General features: G+C 40.4%; 1 protein-coding gene across 2 annotated transcripts in view; it reads left to right on the top strand.

The window, feature by feature from the left end:
- The window catches only part of LOC146555037 (ephrin type-B receptor 1-like), a 144,714-nt gene that overhangs the window by 43,820 nt on the left and 76,165 nt on the right, over window positions 1-24,729 (top strand). For both annotated transcript variants that reach the window (XM_085251141.1, XM_085251140.1), the window contains exons 2-6: window positions 283-347; window positions 946-1,236; window positions 3,643-3,861; window positions 3,969-4,149; window positions 15,725-15,880. In XM_085251141.1, coding sequence (XP_085107267.1) covers window positions 283-347; window positions 946-1,236; window positions 3,643-3,861; window positions 3,969-4,149; window positions 15,725-15,880 — 912 coding nt within the window. The remainder of the gene's footprint in view (window positions 1-282; window positions 348-945; window positions 1,237-3,642; window positions 3,862-3,968; window positions 4,150-15,724; window positions 15,881-24,729) is intronic.

Here is a 24,729-nt window from a genome sequence, read left to right as displayed (position 1 = left end):
TGGCTTGTGTTCAAACTAGATTAACATACCCAGGGGTCGTTTGTTTTTTGTTGTTGTTGTTTTTTGCGCCTCTTTATCTCTTTATCACAGGTGCACAGAACAGACAGAGCATTGCAGAAATGGTCAGAAGTAGGGCTTTATGAATATGAATGGTACATATCACAAAGCAGTGCTGAAAGTTGTCATCTGAGCTGACTATTAATTAAATCCACACCTGTCCTTCTGGTGCAGCCTCCTCTTTTCAGCTCTTTCTCTCTCTCTCTGTCTCTTTTTGTCTGACAGAGACAGTGATGGATACAAGGACGGCGACAGCTGAGCTTGGCTGGATATCGTTCCCTGCCAATGGAGTAAGAACAATGTGCAAAGGTGTACTCTGTGTGTGTGTGTGTGTGTGTGTGTGTGTGTGTGTGTGTGTGTGTGTGTGTGTGTCCGTGCGCCCTTGGGAAAAAACTGTTTGAGTACACTTTACAGTGGTCCAGTAATGAGTCTGTCAAATTCCTAATTACAGTAGCAAGGTGACACCAATTAACCACTACTGATGTAAATAGAATGCATTCCAAAAGATCAGTGAGGTGCATCACATGGGAGTCCGCAGCAGCTGAATAGAATAGAATAGAATAGAATAGAATAGAATGGGTTTTTCCATCTAAATTGAGCTCCTTGGCTGTTTAAATTCTGGCTTGGCGACTGGCCGGTCACAGTGGTCTGCTGTGTGCGTTTGAGGTGAGTGACTCTAATTGTGATGAATGGTTTACCCATGTAGCACAGAACAAGGTAGAGGAGAAAAAAAGAGAAGGAGACAAAATGGGAGGGAGGGATAAAGTTTAATTTGTGTCAGGTTTTGGTAAACCCATTCATCATTTTGGCCTCTCCTCTCCCCTCTCCCTCTGCTTCCTCCCCTCTCCTACTACTTGGCCCTTCTTCTCACACGCACACATCGCCCAGTGGGAGGAGGTGAGCGGTTACGATGAGAACCTGAACACCATCAGGACGTACCAGGTGTGTAACGTGTTTGAGCCCAGCCAGAACAACTGGCTCCTCACCACTTACATCGACCGGCGCGCGGCGCAACGCATCTACGTGGAGATCCGCTTCACTGTGCGCGACTGTGCCTCCATACCGAGTGTCCTGGGCTCCTGCAAAGAGACGTTCAACCTCTACTACCTAGAGACCGACAGGACTGTTTCAGACGGCATCAAAGGGGTGGAGTACTGGGCCAACGCACCCTTCCTAAAGGTAAACACTTTAGGTAAAAAGAGGGGAGAGGGAGTAAAGATATAGTGTTATTTACAGATTTTTAAAAAGCAACAAAAACCCTATACAGTGGGGCAAAAAAGTATTTAGTCAGCCACCGATTGTGCAAGTTCCCCCACTTAAAATGATGACAGAGGTCAGTAATTTGCACCAGAGGTACACTTCAACTGTGAGAGACAGAATGTGGAAAAAAAAATCCATGAATCCACATGGTAGGATTTGTAAAGAATTTATTCGTAAATCAGGGTGGAAAATAAGTATTTGGTCAATAACAAAAATACAACTCAGTACTTTGTAACATAACCTTTGTTGGCAATAACAGAGGTCAAACGTTTACTATAGGTCTTTACCACGTTTGCACACACAGTAGCTGGTATTTTGGCCCATTCCTCCATGCAGATCTTCTCGAGAGCAGTGATGTTTTGGGGCTGTCGCCGAGCAACACGGACTTTCAACTCCCGCCACAGATTTTCTATGGGGTTGCGGTCTGGAGACTGGCTAGGCCACTCCAGGACTTTCAAATGCTTCTTACGGAGCCACTCCTTTGTTGCCCGGGCGGTGTGTTTTGGATCATTGTCATGGTGGAAGACCCAGCCTCGTTTCATCTTCAAAGTTCTCACTGATGGAAGGAGGTTTTGGCTCAAAATCTCACGATACATGGCCCCATTCATTCTGTCCTTAACACGGATCAGTCGTCCTGTCCCCTTGGCAGAAAAACAGCCCCATAGCATGATGTTTCCACCCCCATGCTTCACAGTAGGTATGGTGTTCTTGGGATGCAACTCAGTATTCTTCTTCCTCCAAACACGACGAGTTGAGTTTATAGCAAAAAGTTCTACTTTGGTTTCATCTGACCACATGACATTCTCCCAATCCTCTGCTGTATCATCCATGTGCTCTCTGGCAAACTTCAGACGGGCCTGGACATGCACTGGCTTCAGCAGCGGAACACGTCTGGCACTGCGGGATTTGATTCCCTGCCGTTGTAGTGTGTTACTGATGGTGACCTTTGTTACTTTGGTCCCAGCTCTCTGCAGGTCATTCACCAGGTCCCCCCGTGTGGTTCTGGGATCTTTGCTCACCGTTCTCATGATCATTTTGACCCCACGGGATGAGATCTTGCGTGGAGCCCCAGATTGAGGGAGATTATCAGTGGTCTTGTATGTCTTCCATTTTCTGATGATTGCTCCCACAGTTGATTTTTTCACACCAAGCTGCTTGCCTATTGTAGATTCACTCTTCCCAGTCTGGTGCAGGTCTACAATACTTTTCCTGGTGTCCTTCAAAAGCTCTTTGGTCTTGGCCATGGCGGAGTTTGGAGTCTGACTGTTTGAGGCTGTGGACAGGTGTCTTTTATACAGATGATGAGTTCAAACAGGTGCCATTCATACAGGTAACGAGTGGGGGACAGAAAAGCTTCTTACAGAAGACGTTACAGGTCTGTGAGAGCCAGAGATTTTCCTTGTTTGAGGTGACCAAATACTTATTTTCCACCCTAATTTACGAATAAATTCTTTACAAATCCTACCATGTGAATTCATGGATTTTTTTTTTTTCACATTCTGTCTCTCACAGTTGAAGTGTACCTCTGGTGCAAATTACTGACCTCTGTCATCATTTTAAGTGGGGGAACTTGCACAATTGGTGGCTGACTAAATACTTTTTTGCCCCACTGTATACCTATCATTGCCTCTTGCATATCTGGAAAGCTTCTCACTGTGGAAGTTCCATTGTGTCCACTTGCACCCATCCAAGTGGAAATTCTCTTGTGTGTCAAAATGGTGACCACTGGACATCATTTTCGTTTTGAGGAAGTGAACAAACTGACAGGAATTTTGCTATGTGCAACAACGCAAAGACGGCATACCCAACACCTTGGGGCTTGAACGTTGTGGTCTTATCAACTAAAACTGCTGGTTCTTAGCTGGAGACCAAGCAGATTCCAGAAAGTGTTAAATTACACCTTCTTTGTATGTCAGTTCAAAAGAATGAAATCCAAACATTGAACCAGTCCAAAATTGATCAGTAAGTAAGTAAAACTGCAACAAAGGCTAAAAGTATTCACAAATCGTTTTGTAGCCTGAAGCCTTAACCTCCACTCGCTATTAGAATTTAACCCGTATTGACTGAATGTGTTTGTGCTTGTTGAGATTCATAAGTCACCTCTCTACTTAAATGTCATGCTCATGCTCTCATGCATTTGCAATTTCACAGAGACGTTTAATTTTGCCTGGCCACTGTGGAGGTTTATCGGGGGGAAAGATACAATAACAGCATTTCATAGCATTTGGGCATTAGCGTGTTTACCTGATAGGTAGAAAATCTAAATCAATAAAGAAAACCTTTGTTAAAAATGTATCTTTTTTTCCTTCTTTTTCTCTCTGTCAGGTGGACACCATTGCAGCAGATGAGAGTTTCTCCCAGGTTGATTTTGGGGGCAGGCTGATGAAAGTGAACACAGAAGTGAGAAGTTTTGGGCCTCTGTCCAAAGGCAGAGGTTTCCATTTGGCTTTCCAGGACTTAGGCGCTTGCATGTCGCTTCTGGCCGTCAGGGTATTCTACAAGAAATGCCCCAGCATCGTGCAGAACTTTGCTTTCTTCCCAGAGGTATGAAACAGAGCTAATTGAAATCGGTGGTGATTTTTACGAGAGCTTGGCACAGCCATCGGATGGATATTTAAATGGAATTTTTTAATGATTCTTATTTTGTGCAGACGCTGACCGGAGCAGAGTCCACCTCATTAGTCATCGCCAGAGGAAGCTGCATCCCCAACGCCGAGGAAGTAGACGTGCCCATAAAGCTCTACTGTAATGGAGACGGAGAGTGGATGGTACCCATAGGCAGCTGCAGCTGCAAGGCGGGTTATGAACCTGACAATGGCAATGTGTGCCGAGGTAAATCTGTACATTAACGAGGCCGTGCTAGTTCAAACTGAGCTCGTAAAAAATGAAGATGAAATGAGAACATCAGCAAATACTGCACCGCATCAGTGCATATCAGAGGTGCTGCTGTGTGGACTGAACTGATTCTCAGATCTCTGCTGATGACCTTGCTACAGCAAACACTTAAACACGCTGCACATGACTTTCTTGTTATTTTGTAGCAAAAGCTAACAATCCAGTATGACAGCAAATCAATAACCAACAAACACGCGTCTAATATTGAGCCCCAGCAAACATGCTACTGCGGCAATCAATATCTCATAGCATACGTCGACCTCCAACATGGAAATTATTTAAACAGAGGAAATACTATTTTAATCAAAAACATTTCAGCTTTCTTTGTTTATATGTCCCAAATATATGATTTTTTAAATAAATGGAACTGTATATTTGCTGAGTAAATTCTGGAGGAAATGCAAGTGCTTTATTAGCTCCAGGAGGGAAAAAAAGTGTGTCAGTTTTGGCAGAGTTAACTGAATAATTTCATGCGTGTATATATTTTATGCCCAACCGGGCAGCGCATGATGTTCCATATGTTAATGCTTCTAGAGGCAGACTCGGGTGAACGTGGTGCAGAAATAGCTCCTCTTTCCTCTGTGTTCCAAATATCTCTCTCTCTCCTTTCCATCCTTTTTATATCTGGCCTTGTTCCCCATTTCCTCTCCGAAGTAGTACCCATCATTTCTTATTCTCCCTGGAGAGTCTCATTCATTTTATGTGTGTGTTTGTGCGTGCATGTGCGTGTATATGTGGTGACTTAGTGAGTGTGTGGTGGGCGTGTGATGTATGTACATATGGTGAAATGATAAGTGAGGCCGCTTCAGCCCATGTTAATTAGTTTAGCGTGTTCTAGTCAGATTAGTCGAGCGCAAATTGGTGGCGAACTGTCACACAGTGTTGGAGAGATAGAAGGGCGTGAGGAAGAATGACGAGAAGGAACAAGTGAAAGGAAAAGAAGAAGCAAAGATAAAGAAAATTAGGGAAAAACCTCTGGAGAGATGAACTGCAAAGTAAGTTTTTTTTTTTTTTTTTTTAAAGAGAACAAACCAAGGACATAAAGGTTAAAACTGTGAGATAAAACAGATAGAGAACCTAAAGACTGAATAGTTTTTCTTCCTGCCTCTGGTAAAATGCATGCAAGTACATGGACTGAAATGTCAGCTTAGCCTTTGTTGTCACTCTCTCTTTTTAACAGAAAAACTTGCAGCTTTTGAAAGGGGTAAACTCGTCCTGATTCAAAGAAGATAGTGAATACGTCTGACAGTGTTACAGCTCTATAGAAAAACCACTGCTAAAGGACTAAATTACCAGGTTTACAAGATGTTGGCTATATATAAAAAAAAATCCTACGGTGTTTAGCCTTACAATAATATTAGCCTCGCCCTATTGCAGCGTACGCTTGCTATAACCAAAGAATGTTCTCATGAGTTCTTATTACTCCTTTATCTGTGTCTATTTGGAGTAATCGTGATAATAGAAGTTCAAACTTGAGCCCAATACCCAGGAAAATAATAATGTTTCAGTTCAATGAAAGTAAAAAGACTAAATTATAAGGCTCATTTATTTATTTTTGAATGATAATAATAATAATACTGTATTCAGCTACAACTGTTTCTGTGCTTCTGGTGGCTTGGCACCATATTTAAAATGCTGATCACTTATTGGTAAGATAGGCTGTCACTGTTTCTGTCTTGTTGCTTCTAAGAGAGACCTTTCATATTTTTAGACACAGATAATTATGGAAGCCCGTTTCTGCCACAAAAAAAGAAAAAAAAGTATCCATAACTCGAAATTTTGAGCCATTTTCTCGAAATTTTGACGTATTAACTCAGTAGCTCAGTAATCTACGTGAATGACGTCATTTCCTAGTTACCCGGAAGCTGAAGCCCTCAGCTACAAATGCTACAGCTAAGCTACCAGTATTACAGCCAGTCATGAATGCACAAATTGCTGATTATTTTCAGTGTGGTTTCACAAATGATGAAATCCTCGTGTTATTAGCTGAATCACATGATGTTACTATCAGCAAACGTACTCTCGAAAGCGCCAATTTGTTGCGACCCTGTTTTGAGTGCGCATTCCACGTACATTACTGATTGGCAGAGCTAACTAGAAATTTCAAGTTACTTTTCTCAAAATTTCAAGTTAATAAATCGAATTTTCAAGAAAATACGTCGAAATTTCGAGTTAATAAGTTGAAATTTTTTTGAAAGTACGTCAAAACTTTGAGTTATAGATGCTTTTTCTTTTAGTGGCGGAAACGGGCTTCCACAGATAATTGTGTTTTCCTGTTAAATTAAAAATCTCTAACAATGGTACAGACTTATAGACTGATAAGTTTTGTTGCCCAGCTTCAACATTAAGGTTATCGTGTTAGTAGCAGCTACCTGATGCATTAAGAATAACTTATCAGACAGCTAATTTGAATAAGTAATAGTTAAACAGCTCATGTTGCCATGTGCACCAGCCAGATTAGTGTTCGTGGTAACTGTTTGATATTTGAATGTTGTTTAAAAAGAAGCTTTATTTACTTCACAAAAGTCTTCATATAGACAAAGCTGTCCGTATTTATGATGCATCTGATAAAATAAAATTGCATCAATTAGCATCCAAGTATCATTTTTTTGCCAACTCTACCTTAAAAAACGAAAACAAAACATTCTGACATTTTCAGAATTTTGGTTTTGAAAGGTTTGGTAAGTATCAGTTCTGGTGACCTCCATATAGTCCTATGACTGTTAAGATAACATAGGCCAGACAAAAAAGTCTAGAAAACAGGAATGCTCCAAAACACTAGCTCGTAGTGGTTTTAGCTATTTAAAAAAAAAACGTCTGTTTCTATTTTTGAACATGGGCTATCTGTTCCTAAGACACTGTTGTTTTAGTGATTAGAAGTTGCTTCTAGAAGTTTCATTATTAACACTTATCAATGTTTGTCATATATGGATTTCAAATTAAAACTTTTTAAGCCTTCATTGTGAGTAGTGTGACTATACAGTATGTTCTTATAGCAGTTCGTGAAATAGTCAATTCAGTTTGATTAGGTTTTATTTATATAGCACCAAATTACAGCAGCAGTCACCCTATGGCAGGTGTAAAGACCCCCGAATAATTGAAATAAGAAAACGCCAACATCCAAATGATCCCCTTGTGCGCAAGCACTTGGAATCATTGGGAAGAAAAAACTCCCTTATGACAGGAAGAAACCTCCGGCAGAACCAGGCTCAGTGAGGTCGTGACCGGTTGGGAAGGAGGAGTCACAACCTTTAGTCTACTGATTTGTGTTCCTGAACATTAACATGATTTCCTGAGCATGACTTTTGATCAGTCTGCTCTCATATGTTCTTATTCATGTATACAAAGTGAATACTGTCAACTTGTAAAGCGCAACAAAAAGTCTGCATTTGGAGCTTGAAAATAACACCCAAGTTTGAGACACATCACTTGTAAATACACAAGAATATGTTGTTTGGTTAAGTGTAGGCATTTATCTCAGTCAGGTGTAGGCACTGAAATGGATTTTTCTAGGGTTCGGGGTTAGGTTAAGAAAAAGATCAGGGTTTGGTTCAAAATACAACATGTGCCATTTCTTCTAAAGCTTTGTTTTCTTCTTTGCCACAATGATGCCTCCCTGCTTTCTCTTAGCAAAATATAAGCTGCTGTGACAAAATATACTTCCTACCAAAATACTCTATTTACAAATTCGTGCTCGCTGACACAAAAAAACGTGGCAGTTTGTGTCCGTGAACACGGGAAAATAAATAGCTTCTTCATAAGCAGTTGATTTGAGCTTTTGTTTTTGTTGACTGAGATGTAATACACAGTACTGTATATCACATATCCTCACTAGACAGGGTGACTGGACGTTCCCGGAGTCATTGGTTAGTTGTTGTTCTGAGACAGTCCTCATTCAAAGGACCAAGTCATTTGTAATTCTTATTGTATAATGATGGTTTGAGTACACAAACCAAAGGCAGACTTGAGGGACGTGGCTTAACACTCTCTGTCAAGGCTTTTTGAGCTTAAGCAGTGATTTAAAGTGTCGTGGGACAGAGCATGTCCTGTCTGTCTTCCTCAAGCTGGCATCTTTTTGGTGTGCTTTTCTGCCAATCAGCTGATAACAACTTGGCAGGAAGCTGGACTCACTATTAGAACAGATGGTCATCTTTTTGTGTGTGTTTTTGTGCGTGTGTGTAAGGCCACAGAGATGGTGTTTATTTTGCACCAAATCAGCATATTGTGCAAACCATAAGGCAAAATTGGCTCAGCATCAAAGTACATCAAAGTGCGTGTGTGTTTGAGTGCGCGTCTCTTTTAAGTCAATATTCAAGAGCCATGCTTGAAATTCACCACACTACAGATGTATGCACTACCAATGAATACACACAAACATCCCCTGCTGTGAACTTTAACAATGCCCTGAGCTTTTCAAACCCAGGGGCTTTTAAAACACTCGCACAAGCACGCACATACTCATGCAAGTTTTTAATAATTGATCAGTGAGCCTGTTTGCCAGCTTTAGACAATTGCCATCCGCGTGGTCACTGTGTGACTCCACACAGCTGGCAAAGGGCACAGGTGGAAAAAAGAGAGGAGCAATCTCTTGCTCTTTGTCCGCTTTTAACACTTCATCTCCGTGTTGCTCCGACCTTTACTCCTGTCTCTAGAATGTTCTGTTTTGCTATTCCACTTTATTTCAGATTTCTTCCTTATGTAGGAAGAATTTTCTGCACGATTTGAATTCATTTTTTTGCTCTAAATCTCATATCCTAGTAATCACACACATCACATAGTTTATGTAATCAAATGGAAAGTACTTTTTTTACATTTAAATTAAATCATCAAAAATAAAATGTAGTCATTCATATGTGAATATTTTTATATATTTACAACAAATCTGGGCATGTTTGCCTAAGAATGTAAACATAAATATATCAATATATAAATCAATAACCAATTACTAAAGTCCCAGGATAAAATACTGCTATGTAATATACCAATTAAATGTAAACTGTAGAAACAATATATCACTTCCCATGACTCAAGAACTATAATTTCTCCTGTATTCTAAAAAGTTTGGAAAGAAAGTACTTCTGGACTTCTTTAGGTTTCACGAAGACTTTTAACTCTCAACCAAGAGGCTTCTACAGTTTGCTTTCTTTCCAGTCTCCATAAACTTCCATGACCTGCATGTCTGAGAATCTACACACAGTTTCTCTAAATATCTGTGTAGGTTCTAAATCGTTGCCAGTAGAATAGCCTGTCTGCAAACGGCGACTGCAGAGTGTCATTGTTGTTGAAGTTCAGTATGCTACATTGCAGATTTCCTGCAATACTTTGGCCCGAGACTCCTAATATAAACGAGGCAGCTCGACTTGTGTACCTGATTTGTGGCATAATTTGCACAGTACGGTTTCCTGGTCTGTGTCAGACTTTTCATAACCAAATCATGTCCAAGCTAGAGAGATAGCCGTAACTCCTCAATTTGTTTCAGCTGGTCATTCAGTTTGGAGCTGCCCGGTTTTGTCTCAACTTCACAGGAAATGTTGATATACTCTATTGCAAACGTTATCCAATGCGATGGGAAAATAGTGCTGTAAACAGTGTATTTTGTCACAGCCTGAAATAAATGATAGAGTATAATAAGTTTACCATCCGATATATTTCCACATATATGTCCACAAAAGATTTGTATAGCATACTGACCTTTGCCTGTGAGACATGCAGCAGCCATCACCAACTTTATCATACTACTTGAAATGTGAGTTGGATGCTGTTGAATACAATAGAAACAACAGAAATGACAGAATAATGGATTGTTGTTTATCCTACTTGAGTCAGTATTTTGTTCTTTTCAGCCTGCACAAAAACACACAAACAGAATTCACTGACATATGCCGGGTTACCAGTTTAAAATCCTTTGACAGAGAGAGAGACAGAAAAGGATAACTCTACACAGGGGTATCCAGAGATAAGTAATGGAGAGAGGTAGCAAGACTTGTTGCCATGGTGACACGCCCCATGTGTATGAGCAAGGTTTCTGAATAAATGACCTTGACAAGCCAGATGTCTATCTGCTTATTCAACTCAGAACAACACACACACACACACACACACACACACACACACACACACACACACACACACACACACATGAAGAGACGCTGACACTCCTGATGAGATGGCTTTAAAGAAAGGCAAATGTCTGGGTGTAAAGAAGACAGACAAACGAGGCAGACATCATTATTAGAAACTGAATGCGGGAGATGTATGTTTTTACAGGTGAGAAAGTAAGCAGGATCAGAAGTTCTTTCAGGCTTTCAATAGTCCGTTCCATTATCTACATTAGTAGAGTCATGCACTTACTATGAAGGCCAGCTTTTCTTTCCAGCTTTGTGTAAGGCAGTATAGGGCAGCTATATGCACTTTGCCATCTGATACTACAGGGATTAATTACGCTTGCTACATTCCTAGAAGTATTTCATTCTTGCTGAGGGTGGTCAACAAACTTCAATGATCCGCTGACTAAACTGCAGCTTAACTGAGGGAAACGGTGGTAAATAAGGTTTCTAATAAAGAACATCCTTTGCATGCCTGTTTTGATTATGGTATGTGATCTGACAACCATTTAGCTTGTCATGATTATGGACATAGCTAACGACTGCTTTGATTATGAGAAATGTTGGTCAAAACCTAAATGTTGGTCAAAACTTAAAGGTTTTGACCAACATAAAATTAAGAACCTTACCATTCCTGTTTTAATCAGTTTATACTATCTTAATATGCGATCACATTTTCTTGCTCTACTTAGACATGATAAGGATGCATTATAATAAAAAAAAACCTATAAAATTCTGCCGTGTAATACCTTGAATAACCCTTACGATTACATATCCCAGATAGCATAACAACACTGACTAAGTAATGTATACTGATTATTGGTTCGTGGCTAGCAAGCAGTACAGTTTAAAGTTAATGAGTACTTTTAGATCCTGCTAAGTGCTTGTTAGCCTCCCTGGTATCGGCCTTAGTATTTTAGTATGTTTGCACTGTTTATTGAAATGTGTTTTTGGAGTTTAACTGGGAATTTTTGGGATTTCATATTGCGTTATATAACAGCAATGCTGCTAGCCTCTAAGCTGTTCAGTGCTAGCTAGCTGCTAAGCACTTCTGGGTTTGTTTGGGCAGTTGGTGACATACTTCCCTTTCTCTAAATCTCTGCCATAAAATTCAAATGTTGGAAAGCTGTTGGCAGCAATAATAGAAAGATTCAATCAAGTGTCATTTTTCTTTGCTTGTTACAAATAACAAACACAATGGATTTCATATTAATAATGGCATTAGATAGCAGAAATGCTATCTAATGCCTCTGTAAGTTCTAGATGTAAACTGCATCCATCTCTTATATACTTTTGGACCAGCTATGGCCTTTATAACATGATATGAAGTACTCCTTCTGTAGTTTCACAACGGTATGTTGGTCATGTAGAAAGTAATTTATAGTAAATTAGGGAGACAAAAACACTTTCCTTTATTGTAAATCATGTTAGAGCAAAAGCAAAACCAAGAAACGATAATATAACACGTCTGTGGCAGCAATTCAGCAGAGCAGTACTGTAGAAGCATTGAAATGAAAGAATAAAAACAGGATCAGTGTGTTTCTCTTCACCTTATACTCCCAATCTACATTTTTCCCCTTTGTTCCACTTTTTCCCCAATGCTTTTTTATTTTTGTCTCTTCAGACATTCCTTTTCATTCCTGACCCTTTCACCTACTGACATTTGATGAAGTGAAACCCTAAGGATTTTCACTTGCTTTCTACTTTGTCTCACTTACTTCTGTCACTCGGTTCATTTTATCATTTGGACTTTACTAAATGCCTCCTTGCACACTCCTCTGTCTTCCACCATAAATCTATGAAACATTTGCATTTTAGTCTTACAGCGCCTAAAGCAGCTCAGGGATAAAGTAAACATTCATTACAGAGAAAGAAGGAAAACAAAATGCTAAAGATAAATCAAGACTAAAAAAAGAGAAAGGAAGACTAAAAAAATTCATTTGGTTTGCCTAAGCCTTTTGGCAGAGTTTTCATTTCAGTCTTATTCTTCATTTCACACCTCTCTGTTTCGGCTTTTACTTAAAGTCATACTTCAGAAGGCATTTACATTCACAAAGAGACACCTGTGACATCTCATGTGCAAATTAAGAACAGTAATCCTTCTAGGACAGAGTACTCTTTTTTTTTTTTTTTTTTTTGTGTCCCGTTTGGATCTTTAGCCATCAGAATTGTTGTCTTAAGGCCAAGAAAGATGCCAAGCGGATTTATTTTACCAAGTGGATCATCATGGCCTTGCCATATTGGTCCATTTGATTGACCTTTATTATAATTATGAATTTATTTTATTTTCAGTTGCTACAAACGGGACAGACATGACTGGGGGATAGGACAGGGAGAAAGAATGAAAGAAAGAGAGGGAGAGAAAGAAAACCAAAGGGGAGAAGAGATGGTGAGAAGGGGGGGAAGAAAGAAAAAAAAAACCCAAACAAACAAAAAAAAAAAAACACCTGGATCACCTGTATGGAGAAAAAAAACAGAAGAGAAAGCAAACAACAAAGAGCAACATAATAAAAAAAAACAGCACCATCACAATAAACTAGCTAGCAGTAGATATCAGTAGATACTAAATAATAAACGATATTGTGCAGCACGCAAGATAGACAGCGCACAATGTGCTTTGAGGCAGCAGCCAAGAAAGCTGTAGTCCGCGTCTGTGAACACCCGTGTGTACACCTGTGTGCATACCTGTGTGGATCAGCATGCTTGCATTCCAAAGGTTTCTCCATGTAATGATCTGCTAGAGGGTGTGGGGGGGCCATAGCCCCGTCCTCCAGGGTATGAAGCAGGTATGGAGGAGATCAAAACTCCAGACATCCAGAGGCCCCCAGAACACAAGAGACCAAGGAAGACTAACAGAGGGGCAGCCGTGCCACTGTCTCAGTAAGAGCTGAGGAGAGTCCCAGATGAGGGCTCACTCAGCAGCCGCGGAGCAGAAGCCAGGGGGAGTTGCAGTGACGCGCCCGTGAGCTCCGCCGGCAGCCAGCCGTGCCTGAGTGACCGAGCCCCAGGCCGAGAGGCCGGGGGCACCCCACCTCCGAAGTGGCCCGAGCGAGCCCCAGGCTCCAGGCCCCGATAAGCGGCCGCCAAGGAGTGAGCCGGTGTGTACCCGGACGCCCACCCCCAGACACAAAGAACCACCGACGCACCGACACCTGAGGGAGTCCGCCACTGGCAGGGGAAGTGGTGGTGGGGGGAGATAGGCCTCCAAACCTTGGAGGGCCTGAGATGTCCCCAGAGAGGTGGCGTCTGATACCCAACCTGACATATAGACACAGACATACAGGCACACACAGACACAAACATCCATTCCCACCCTCATGCTATCATATGCACTTACTCCACACTCAACCAACGTGGAGACAGACATAAAGAGACGCTGTACACACGCTCACACTCCCCAAGCGTACTCTACAAACCGGGTCTAGGTACCCTTGCCCCTGGAGGGGGGAACTGCACCCAGACCCAGGTGGTGTTACCCTTTTCCCTGCGGTGGGGAGAGGCAGAGTAGGACAGAGTACTCTGACGCAACTTGCTAACATATTAACATGCTACTTTATCTTCCGACTGCAAGTTCAGTTCTCGTGGCTTTTTCATATTTTCTTTTCTTTACGTATTTTTTTTAAATACGTATTTATGAATTTAAATTCATAAACGTGTACATTTGCTTCAGAGAGCCAGTGATGTGATTGTACAGCAATGCTTCTGGTTGATGACATCATGTTCAGGCTGTTGTTGAGCTTTGTTGAAATTAAAAATGCATGTCAATAATTAAAAATGCATTGGTTAAGAAAAAAGGGAGGGGGGTGCATGCATCTATGACATCAGAAAGGTGCTGTTTGGTCATTTATCCACCGTGAGTTTGTGTGGCTTGATTGAGCATGCATAAAGACATGTAGGACGGCAGTGCTTTAAGCCTTCCTGCTGAACTGAACCATGTTAAGTTGTGTCAGATGTGTGTATTAACACTTGGGAAATGCAAATGGCGCTGCGTATAAAAGCTAAGACGTGTACGTATAAAAGCTAAGACGTGTAATTTTGTACAAATTACACGTCTTAGTAATTGGTCCAGCTTTACCTGCCGTGTCACATCAGATACTTTGCACAAACAGCAGCACACATCCAGCGATTGTTAATATCTATATGTAAAAAAAGAAAGAAAAAACAAACATAACAGATTTATTATTAACCACAATTCTTTTGATTTTCGTATTCACCCACCAAAAAATGTCGTTATGTTCACCATGTTCATGGTTTTGTTTCAAGTGTCACGTTCAGTGTACACCACACGTACGGGACTTAATGGTCACAAAAGTTTGTAACTGCAGTGGAATTTCTTTTTATGCATTGGCTGCTTTTTCTTTCATCTCCAGTCCAGTCCTTGTATTTGGCTATTTTCAGAAGAATGCTTTTCGTTTGTTTGTTTGTTAGTTGGTTTGGACACGTAACATTAACCTATGAATCATTTGAATATAAAGCGACCAACTATTAACAGAAAAGAACCAAAGAAATTATTTTAAATTGTATCTTCAGTATCTTTGTTACTAGTATTCTGTCACAAAAACACACAATTTTTCCCATTTTCTTTATTCAAGCTATGAAAAATGAAAAAAAGCGAATAGTTTCACTGAGATAAAACTGTATTTTTGCACCAACAAGATTCTTTGTTATTTGCTACCAGAATCCTGGTAAGAGTAAAAGTAAGAAAACATAATTCCAAACAGTAGCTAAAAAACCAACAACCCCTCGGCCCCCAGATACTTTTAAGCCTTCTTGCTTCCTCATGCATACTTTCTAGTTCTGTTAAACAAGGCCACTAACTCTGCAGCCAATATTAAACTGGCACTGACTCTGAAGTCCCGTGTCCGTATCTCTATGCTGCCTCCAGCAGTATTTGAAACCTTGAGATGAGAGCGCGTTGCCAAGGTGGACTGCAAAATTTCCACAGCACGTATCCAAGCTGAATAAGAATAATTATTATCTGGTCAGCAAGAGCCAACTCTGGATACATAAAAATTGGATAAAGTAGGGTATCATCCTTAAAAATTCCCACTACGTGTTTCATGTCATGTCTGACCCATATTAAAAAGAGCTAGAGAAGAAAACGATAATCCAGTTTTCAGTTAATCAGCACAACATGATTCTGTGTCACTGTGCACAAAATGTTTTTGTGTATCTTGTCAGAACAAACTATTTTGCAGCTATCCCCAGAAAATCCCCTTCTGTGCTGTGTCAACCTCATAGTACCAATAATAACTCTACTGGCACGCCTGCTTTCTAATACAAAGTTTACCAAATGTGTCACGATCAAGGCAAACAAAAATGCACAGAAGCGCGATGCAAACCTGTTCTTTACTCTGAGTCACACGTTGGTTTTTATGTGTTTTTCCCGCTTCTTTTTTTCCCCGCAGCTTGTCCTCAGGGCACCTTTAAGTCATTCCAGGGGCCAGGACTGTGTCAGCAATGTCCGCCCAATAGCCGCTCCACTATCGAAGCTGCCACCCTCTGTGGTTGTCGGAATGGCTATTACCGAGGAGACATGGACAAACCGGAGGACCTGTGCACCAGTGAGTCAGCCTTTTTTTCTCCCCATCAGACACAATAGATAAATCTTTCAATATGAGCTTCAAGATGACCAACACATGTTTGCGAAAGGCAGGATTTTGGATGAAGCAACCAATAGCTGACATACTCGAGCGTATCAGTGGTTGACACCATCGACAGTCCAATATTTCATCATTAAGTTAAAGGCCAACATCTGCTTTGATTTATCATTGCGCCCCTAATTCTCTGTGCCTCGTTCAGAGCGCTGTAGCATCCCTGTCCTCATTAGGGGATTTGGGGAGCGGTAAGTAATAATGCTGCCACATTCCTCGGGCTTTCCATTGAAGTGAATATGTGTTTAGTGTGTTGAAGAGGCTATATTGCTATGCAAGATGAGGCACAGAGAGTTTGAAAAATGGAGCTCTCAATTCCTCAGAGAGATGGTGTAAGTAGGTTGAGACATGAATCATTTTGGACTGCATGCAGTTAGTCTGTGTGTGTGTGTGAGTGTGTACCTGTGTGCTTGTACATGTCCAGGTGACCTGAATACAGCTTTATGTTTTGGGGCGGGGGGTTAAAAAGCACTGGTTCATTCATAGTCTGGCCATATTTTGCTGTCACAGAGTCGTGAATGAATTTGCAATGCTGCGTCAGAAAAGCAGAACAAATGTTGACGGTGAATATTGCTGATCGGCCCCACATTTTGCGTTATTTTCTTATGCACTGGCTGTCACATCTGCATTCCTTTTGTATGTTCGTCATTTCATATATTTGAGGAATTGGCGCTTTGCTCTGGTTTACACTAATCAAATCAAACTCAGAAACTGGACATCTTTTCAGTCGCCGTCCTGCATCAACAGTGTTAAATTCTTGTGACTGACAGAATTTCTTGACCTTTTTTTTTAATCCTCTGCAGTCAGTAGAGTTCACTAAAAAAATGCTGAACACAAGCTTTAGTTGAGTCTGCAACTAAGCCTCATATGTTAGCGGCATAACAGCAGGCAAGCAATACAAAAAACCATCAGTCTTATAACTTCATGTGTGGAAGAATAAATGTTTGCCAGGTATGAGTCAATCTTTTCTTTTTTAATGAGTGGCGGTGCATAAGGTCGGCAATTAGTGAGACCCTCTTACAAAGTGCTAAGAGCGGGTTTTCTGGACTGAAAATAAACAGCTGTATAATAATGGCTGTCTCTTTGCTCACCTCTGGGATTCTCCCAGCACAGTTGTCATTTATACAAAAAGTCCCACGACGATCACTCAGACTATTTTGTGGTTTCACCACCATGGATCTTACACAGACAGCAAACATCAATTTGCTGATGAAAGCTCGGTTTGTGGATCCCAGTCAGGCACTCAATAGCTTTTCAGTGAATGGACCCACAGTATCCACACCTCATCCTAACCTCCACATGTCACATTAGGTCAGGAGTGCAACCACCATACTTTCTTTTTTTCCCCTTTCTTTTTCTAATGGTTTTGATGTTCACAGATTTACATACTCTGAATTCATTGACCGGGGTCAGACTGTCAAGTCTGAGTTCCACGGTAAGTCCTGAGACAGCAAAGAGAAAATTTGTTGAACATCCTGAACTGTAGTGAACCAAGCTTGTGGTTGTTGTCCCGCAAAATCCAGTCAGCTTCAGGCTGATCAGACAGCGTGGCTCAGTACACTCAAGATTTCATGTCGCAATTCTTTACTCTTCTTTATGAGTAATAAAAACAGGCAAACGCCCTTGTCTCAGCTGATTCACAGAGGATACAGTAAACTTCAGATTAGCAGGGTTAGGGGTTCCAGGCCTGCTCTTCCGGTTTTTCTGGTACAGGTTGATCATTTTGTCTAAACGCCGTTAAGAATGCTGAATGAGAGCTGCTCTGCTCTTTCTATCCTTGAGACTGAACACTGGTATGTATACCTAGTATCCTGTAACCCTGTTTATCGGTTTGTTCTCATGGCATCTTGTTTTCATTGCTGACCTGGATATTTATATGTCTACCTCATGGAGGATGCTCTTTTTACAGCTTCTTCCTTTATGCTGGAAATCCTTCTGTGATCATCCACACCATTGCCTTCTGTATTAATCCAATCTGTCTTATGTTTCCATCCACACCAGTATGTTCTTTAATTTCTGCAAAATTTTCTGTGCTGTTGATTTGTCTACTCTTAGTGTTCAACTTCCCTATTACGTTTTTTTTTTTTTTGAGGATTACCTGATTTACTTGCATTGAAAACCTTGAAATTGAAACCACTTGTGGGTTCAGTCAACACCTCAAACTCATTGTTGTGCTCCTCAAACCATTCCTGGTTCCTGATGATAGAACCCGAGGTTTCCCAGGAAAACATTGGCCAAATCACACTGTCTCCTCCCCATAGTGAATCCTAGTTCCACGTGTTCCCCAGGTAAGCTCCACAGACACCCACAACAGAAAGAAAATGTGATTCAGCAGACCACGTCTGATGCTCACACCCCCATTGTTGGTGTCTTTGATGGTGGACAAGGTAAGCATGGGCACCTTGACTGGTCTGTGCCTATGCAGCCCCAGACACAAACCTTTTTGGAAATGCTGTGACACCATCACCTAGACTCCATCATTTTGCCACCGTTTGTCAAACTCACTCAAATGCTGATGCCTGCTAATTTTTCCAGCTTCTAACACATTGACTTTGAGGACAAAATGTTTACTTGCTCCTTAATATACCCCACCCACAAACAGGTGCCAGGATGAAGAGATAACCTGTGTTATTCACTTCATATGTCAGTGTTCAAAATGTAATGCCTGAACTAGGGCTGGGCGATATACGATATATATCTCGATATTTTTTTAAGCCATAAAGTAAGAACAAAGAGAGCTCTTAGTCAAAGCTGTGTCCCAGATCTCACACAGGGACTTTTATTAACATACAGCGTTAATAAAACTCGTTAACGCATTGACGCTTTGCAGCCCCACGCACGGGGCGATCCGCGCTAATTGTTTACGGAGATTTGCTGCGTTAATGCAGTTATGGCGTTAACGTCATTTTAACGAGATTAAGCCTGACAGCACTACAATAGTAATCTCCCAATGGTTTCTTTTTACCGACCAGCTCCTCTTTGATAGCTGTGTCCATCTTGTCGTCGCCTGCAGGTGAAGCGATGGCGGAGGGGGAGTTGTGTTCAGTGAAGGAGCGAGGCGAGGCAGAGTAACGTTTGCGTAGAGACAAAAGTGGACGAAAGAGAGGCAAATTATTGGCTCCACAAGTATAATTATAACGTAACGTAGACTATATCGATATAAACGATATTGTCACATCTCATATCTCGTATAAAAATATATCGATATATTTAAAAACTCGATATATCGCCCAGTCCTAGCCTGAACGTTGTACACAGCAAAGCAAATAGTCATTGTTTATTTAACACTAGTTACACAGGTTGGGTGTTTTAAAGTCGATGTAGTAATTGCATTGAAAGTTTACTGAAATAAAATGACAGAGAAAATGTTCAAAAATGACTTTGTCACAATAAATATGGAGCAGCTGATGTGGTTAACCTATTCTGACAACAGAGGTACCACATGAAAGCCATCACAACAGTGGCAGCAAACTCAAACTGATGCAGACAGAAGAGAAAAAAAATCGACTTTTTATGTGAAAAGGTGTCAGATGTCAACCTAGTCAGCCTACACAGCTCTGTGAATTACCTGGGTACTTTCAATTCAAGGACAAAAACAAACTGAGTTACAAGTTTGTTTGTTTTCTTTCAAGCACAAGAGCCACGAGAACAAGGAGTGAAAAAAGTTCAAAAACAGTGGGATGGAAGTTTAATATAGGAAAGAGCTGCAGTTTATTTGGATTTGGCATGAACTCAATCAGATATAAAATCTGACCAGTGAGATGGAAGAGTGAATGTGTGCTGTGTGGATAGTTGCCTGACAGAAAATCATTTCTTCAGCACGCCTCATGGGCTGCAAAGGTATGGAGGAGTGTGTGTGTCTTTACCCTGTGTGCATATGTAGAGGTTTTCTGTTTGTGGTATTTTTGTGTACAGGTCAGAGCAATATTGTGTAAGCCATTTACAAAACTGTGAAAAAGAACGCGGCTGTAAACAGCAGCACAGATTGTGTCTCTAAGTCTTTTGGAACGCTGTCTCTTGTTGCAACAGTAAAACTGGAACTGGAAAATTTATAATGTGATTATCGCCTCGCTTCTTACTTTTCTGCATTTGAATGTGTGCTTGCTGTGAACTCCGAGTGTCAGACACTTTAAAATAATTTGTATTTGTGCTATTTAGATAAAAAAGTAAAATGGAGTGAACGCCTGTGCCAACACACTGTGTTTGTCTCTAATAATCAAAGCCCAGACGGGTCTTCTCTTTCCCGCTCTCTCAGTAGAAATGTTTATAAGATCGTGCTTCTTAGATTTTCAGCCCCCCTACTGATTGTTAGCACTTTGATTTCTGCCTCTGAGTGTCTCTTTGAGAAAAGCGCACATGCACATATTCCACAGGGCCTTCTCGGCTGTTTCTAATGACTCTGTGATTTACCATATGCCAAGGTTGAATATCCATTTCATCTCAACTGCTCTTGTTTGGCGTGTGCACTGCAGTGTCTGTGATGTGTGTGAGCAATCAAAGAGACGTGCACCCAGTAGGTTTAATCTTGTGAAAACCCTGGTTGTGTACCCTAAAAGCCCTTAGCTGTTCCTCAGATCACAGAGAAGAGCTAAGAGAAAAGAGAGCGAACCGGCAAGAGAGAAAAGAGATGCAGATTCCCTACTGGCGCTGAGCTATTGGGTCACTTTTTGAACATTGTAGACACTGTTGGCTGAAGTGCAAACTTCCGACTGGGAACTGCACTTGTCAACTTTCCATGTCAGCAAGCAGCCTTGACAGTTTCTACAACCCTCTCAGTATTATACAAGCGGATGCCAATTAAGATAAAGTATTCGACTGCACTGCAGTTGCAGTACGTGAGAACATCGGATGCCCAGAATGGGTAAGAAAGAATCAGAATCAGAAAGGGGTTTATTGCAAAATGTTGAGCAGGTTTACAACATTAGGAAATTGCTGCGGTGCTTCAGTGCAAACATAGTGTCATAAATAGCACTTAAATAGACATGAAAAAATAAAAGTAGGGATAAGAATTAAAAGTGCTACGTAGAAAGATATGTGCATGAGTGCAGGTGGTGATCAGTGCCAAACATGGAATGATGCAGTGAACACAGCGTAGGGTCATGTGTTAGTGGCGGGTACAGTCATATGGTTATTGTTCATGTGTCCAACAGCAGAGGGGAAGAAACTGTTCTTATGGCGAGAGGTTCTGGTGCGAATGGCACCTAACTTTTATTTTAATTGTCACTGAGTTTAAGAATACTTCCTTGATGATTATTCACATGAATATTAGAGCCCATGAACCCATTTGTTGAGCAGATCAATGATAATTATTTATTCAATGATCAAAACAAAGACCTGATTACGAAAATGTGTCCATCTCCATTTCTTGTTATCTTTTTGTTTGAGTTATTTTTTTGTGGTTTGGTTTTGCACATACAACACATGTCATGCATTTGTCAGTGCATCCATGGATTGCTTTATATCACTGATGTGGATAAATAGTTTAATCAATCATTGCTCATCCTTATTCAGTTGGTAACATTATTCTGTGTTCTTAGGAAAGTTTGAGTAAGTATAATGTTGTTGGATTGGTGGATCCCATATTGATGATTTGCATTTTTCTCTCGCTTGCTGCACTCATGGGAATTGGTGGCAGTGATTGTGCGTGATTCTGGTAAGTTTTGTAAATTTTGTCAAAGGCGAGGCCATTGGAAGACTGACAGTTTTAGCCTTCAGAGTTGTGGGAAGGAGGAAGTGTGTACGGGGGCGAGCTGCTGAAACATTGAACATCTTGGATTGTGAGATGAAATCTCAGGTCTCAAAATGTGAGCTGGACTTTTATTTACCGTTTATCACCTATGGGTGATAAATGGTAAATAAGAGTCTTCCAAGCATTTCTCACAAGCGTGGCGAGAAAGTAGGCATCAAAATATTGTGAGACACAGGTGTCTTTGACTCCTTTATTTTAGTTTGACTTCTTTATTTTAGCATCAGTGTTGCCGCCATTGGGTGAGACATTTGTGTGTGCATATATATCTGCATTGAGTGTAGGGCTGAAGGTTCTCTCTGGAAGCCAAGTATGGGCTGTTGTTCTTACACCTGTTAGTGTTGTGCATGTCCCAAATGAAGCAGTGAAACAGTGTGGAGCAAATGAAGCAGTGTTTCCTGATGTGCTCAGTGTTCAGCAATAAGCCAAGCACAGTTAGCTAACAGGTGCTTAAAAGATGGGGACTTGTAGGGTTCTGAGTTAGCGTTGCCTCAGGTCCCTTGGTATTTCTGTCTGGTGAAAGAATCACCACCTCATTATGGTTATTACATGATAAGGTGCACAAATCCATTTGGAGTTGCAACAGGAAGTGCATCTGGCATACAAAATCTGACAAATCAAATAAGCGATGTTTCCCTCTGCAGCGAATCCTTGTGATCAGTGAAACTACTAAAAGTAGTGGCTTAGTAGTGCAGTGGTTTACATATTCCAACAAAGCATTTCTGAGTTTGTGTGATGGGGTTCTGGTTGGTCTACAGAGACCATGTGCTTTGTAAATGTGTATACCTTTAAGTTTTTATACAAAAAAATAGGATGTTAACTTAAAAAAAAAGTGTAATTCAAACACAAGTTTAAGGACTATCGAAATTAAGCAGAGCAATGGTGAAGTGCTGGTGGAATTGAACTCTCTGTGGAAGAAATGGGCAGTCTCTGGCCCACAGTTTAGCAATTTTGTCTGGCAGCTGGTCCAGGGTCTCCACTGTGAGTCTCATCTGCAAATTGGGAGTCAAGTTCTTCAGACTAAATGAGGAGCAGACTTTAATCATGTTATTGTATTTACTATATCATTATTCATTGTTGTTGGGGTAAGCACAGAGTAGCAGCAGTGCAACCCATCTGTGGCCTCTGCAAACTGAAGTCCCAGAATAAATTCCAGGGACATGATGGAGGTGATTGTAATTGTCACAATTGCTATTGATATTGACAGTTTGGATAACTATGATTTATCGTACTGCTGAGAAACCCCTCAGAAACTTTGGAGGTTTGTGTGACTGTGCAAATATCCAGTACATCTCTGATCTGATGTTTCATCTACTTACCATTGTGGAGCTGAGAGAGCCCAAAGTCAGTGACTTTGAATCTGTAAAGGTCTTGGTGATGGCTGACTAACATCACATTTTAGAAGTTTAGGTCATGGGTTTCAACAAGTGATATAACATTGTCAAACTCTTCATTCCTTGCATAATAAACAATAAGAATGGATGATAACAGTGCTTTAAAAACTAACTTGGTGGAATAAAAAGTAAAGCAGTTCAGAGAAACAGAAGTGTGTTCAGCTTTCAGTACTGAAACGTGAACGTTGTGATAAAACCATTCTGGCATCCTGAGAAAGTTCTACATTTCATTACTTTAAAACATCACAAGTCCAGGCTCTGAATAGATTTAGATGATGAATAAAGCTTACAACTGAGATTGATTTAACGAGACCTAAAAAGTGAAGGGATTCTGAATTTAAATATTGTAGAGAAGAAAAACGTTTCAGTGCAGAACTATATTTGTTTAAATGTGTTCATTAAACACAGTAATAATATTATAAATGAACCAAAGTACTGATTTTAGAGCTGAATTGAACTTAACATGTTTGAACATGTTAAGTTCAATTCACCACAATTAACAGCTGAAGGTGCTCAAGATTAACATGTCTGCAGCTCTTTAGTCTTACATTAATGGTGTTTTCGCACTTGGCCTTGTTTTTGACATCAAGAAGAAAAGAAATGTCAGCATTTTTTTTAATTGGAACACAACCAAACTCAGATCCTATCTGAGTCCCCAGTTTTATTTCCGTAATCATTGTGAACATATGCTGCTCTCTTTCTTTCCTACTTTCTTTCTTTCACTGATCAATGTCTGATAAATGGGATTTAGCCTTTTTTGGTGGCCTTGGCTAAATTAGTTATTAGTACCTGTTCCCCCCAGCTGGATGGGGAGATATATTTATCATTAATTAATTTTCAAGACCAACCCCAATGTTTTTAAAAACCTCAGCTGTTAGGTTAGTAAATGTATCTTATGATGTTTTTCACCATTTTACACATAACAAAAGCTTTAAAACAAAACTGCAAAGTTTACATGTGCAATAAAGAACCAGAAAAATGTGAAAGCGTACCTGTTCTACGATCTTATTTGTTTATCTGATATCCATCCACTAATTATAGTTTACAACAGGCAGGTATTCTATCACGTACGTGACAAATGGTAACATTATTTGGTGCTTCCAAATATTATTCACAATTGGTTTCATAGTTTGTATACATCCTGGTAGTATATAAACACCCATGCTCGGTGCAGTGTGGCGGTAGATTTTCCGGTGGGGGGGGATTAATTATGCATTCATAGCATGTGGGAGAAAAAAACTCACAGTGGATTATGTGCAGACAGCTTAATATTTCCATGGCAACGTATACTCAGTGGTTACGATAAAACCATTTTAACCATGGAAAAACTCACAATGCATTGAGTATATTTGATAAATCGCCCACCCCTAATTTTAAGAATGGTGGGGCTCTTGCATTTTTATTTCCTTATTTTACCTAAAAAGGCACAAACTTTACTATTGGTTCAAGTTTTGAAATCATAGACAATATTGTGTAAAACTAAGGAAAACACATAATGTTAAATCTAATATCCCATATCAACAAACAACAAATTTCAGTTATTTATTTAGTATGGTTATCAACTGTTTCCAAACACATTGTTTCCAAACATAACACACACACACACACACACACACACA

This window comes from Mchenga conophoros, linkage group LG17 (assembly GCF_057382185.1).
Source record: "Mchenga conophoros isolate Kocher_MC1m ecotype Shallow Benthic linkage group LG17, M_conophoros_male_GT1.1, whole genome shotgun sequence".
In the NCBI taxonomy this organism is placed as follows: domain Eukaryota; kingdom Metazoa; phylum Chordata; class Actinopteri; order Cichliformes; family Cichlidae; genus Mchenga; species Mchenga conophoros.
The sequence above is the reverse complement of the archived record's forward strand: the minus strand, read 5'-3'. Positions and strand labels throughout refer to the sequence as shown.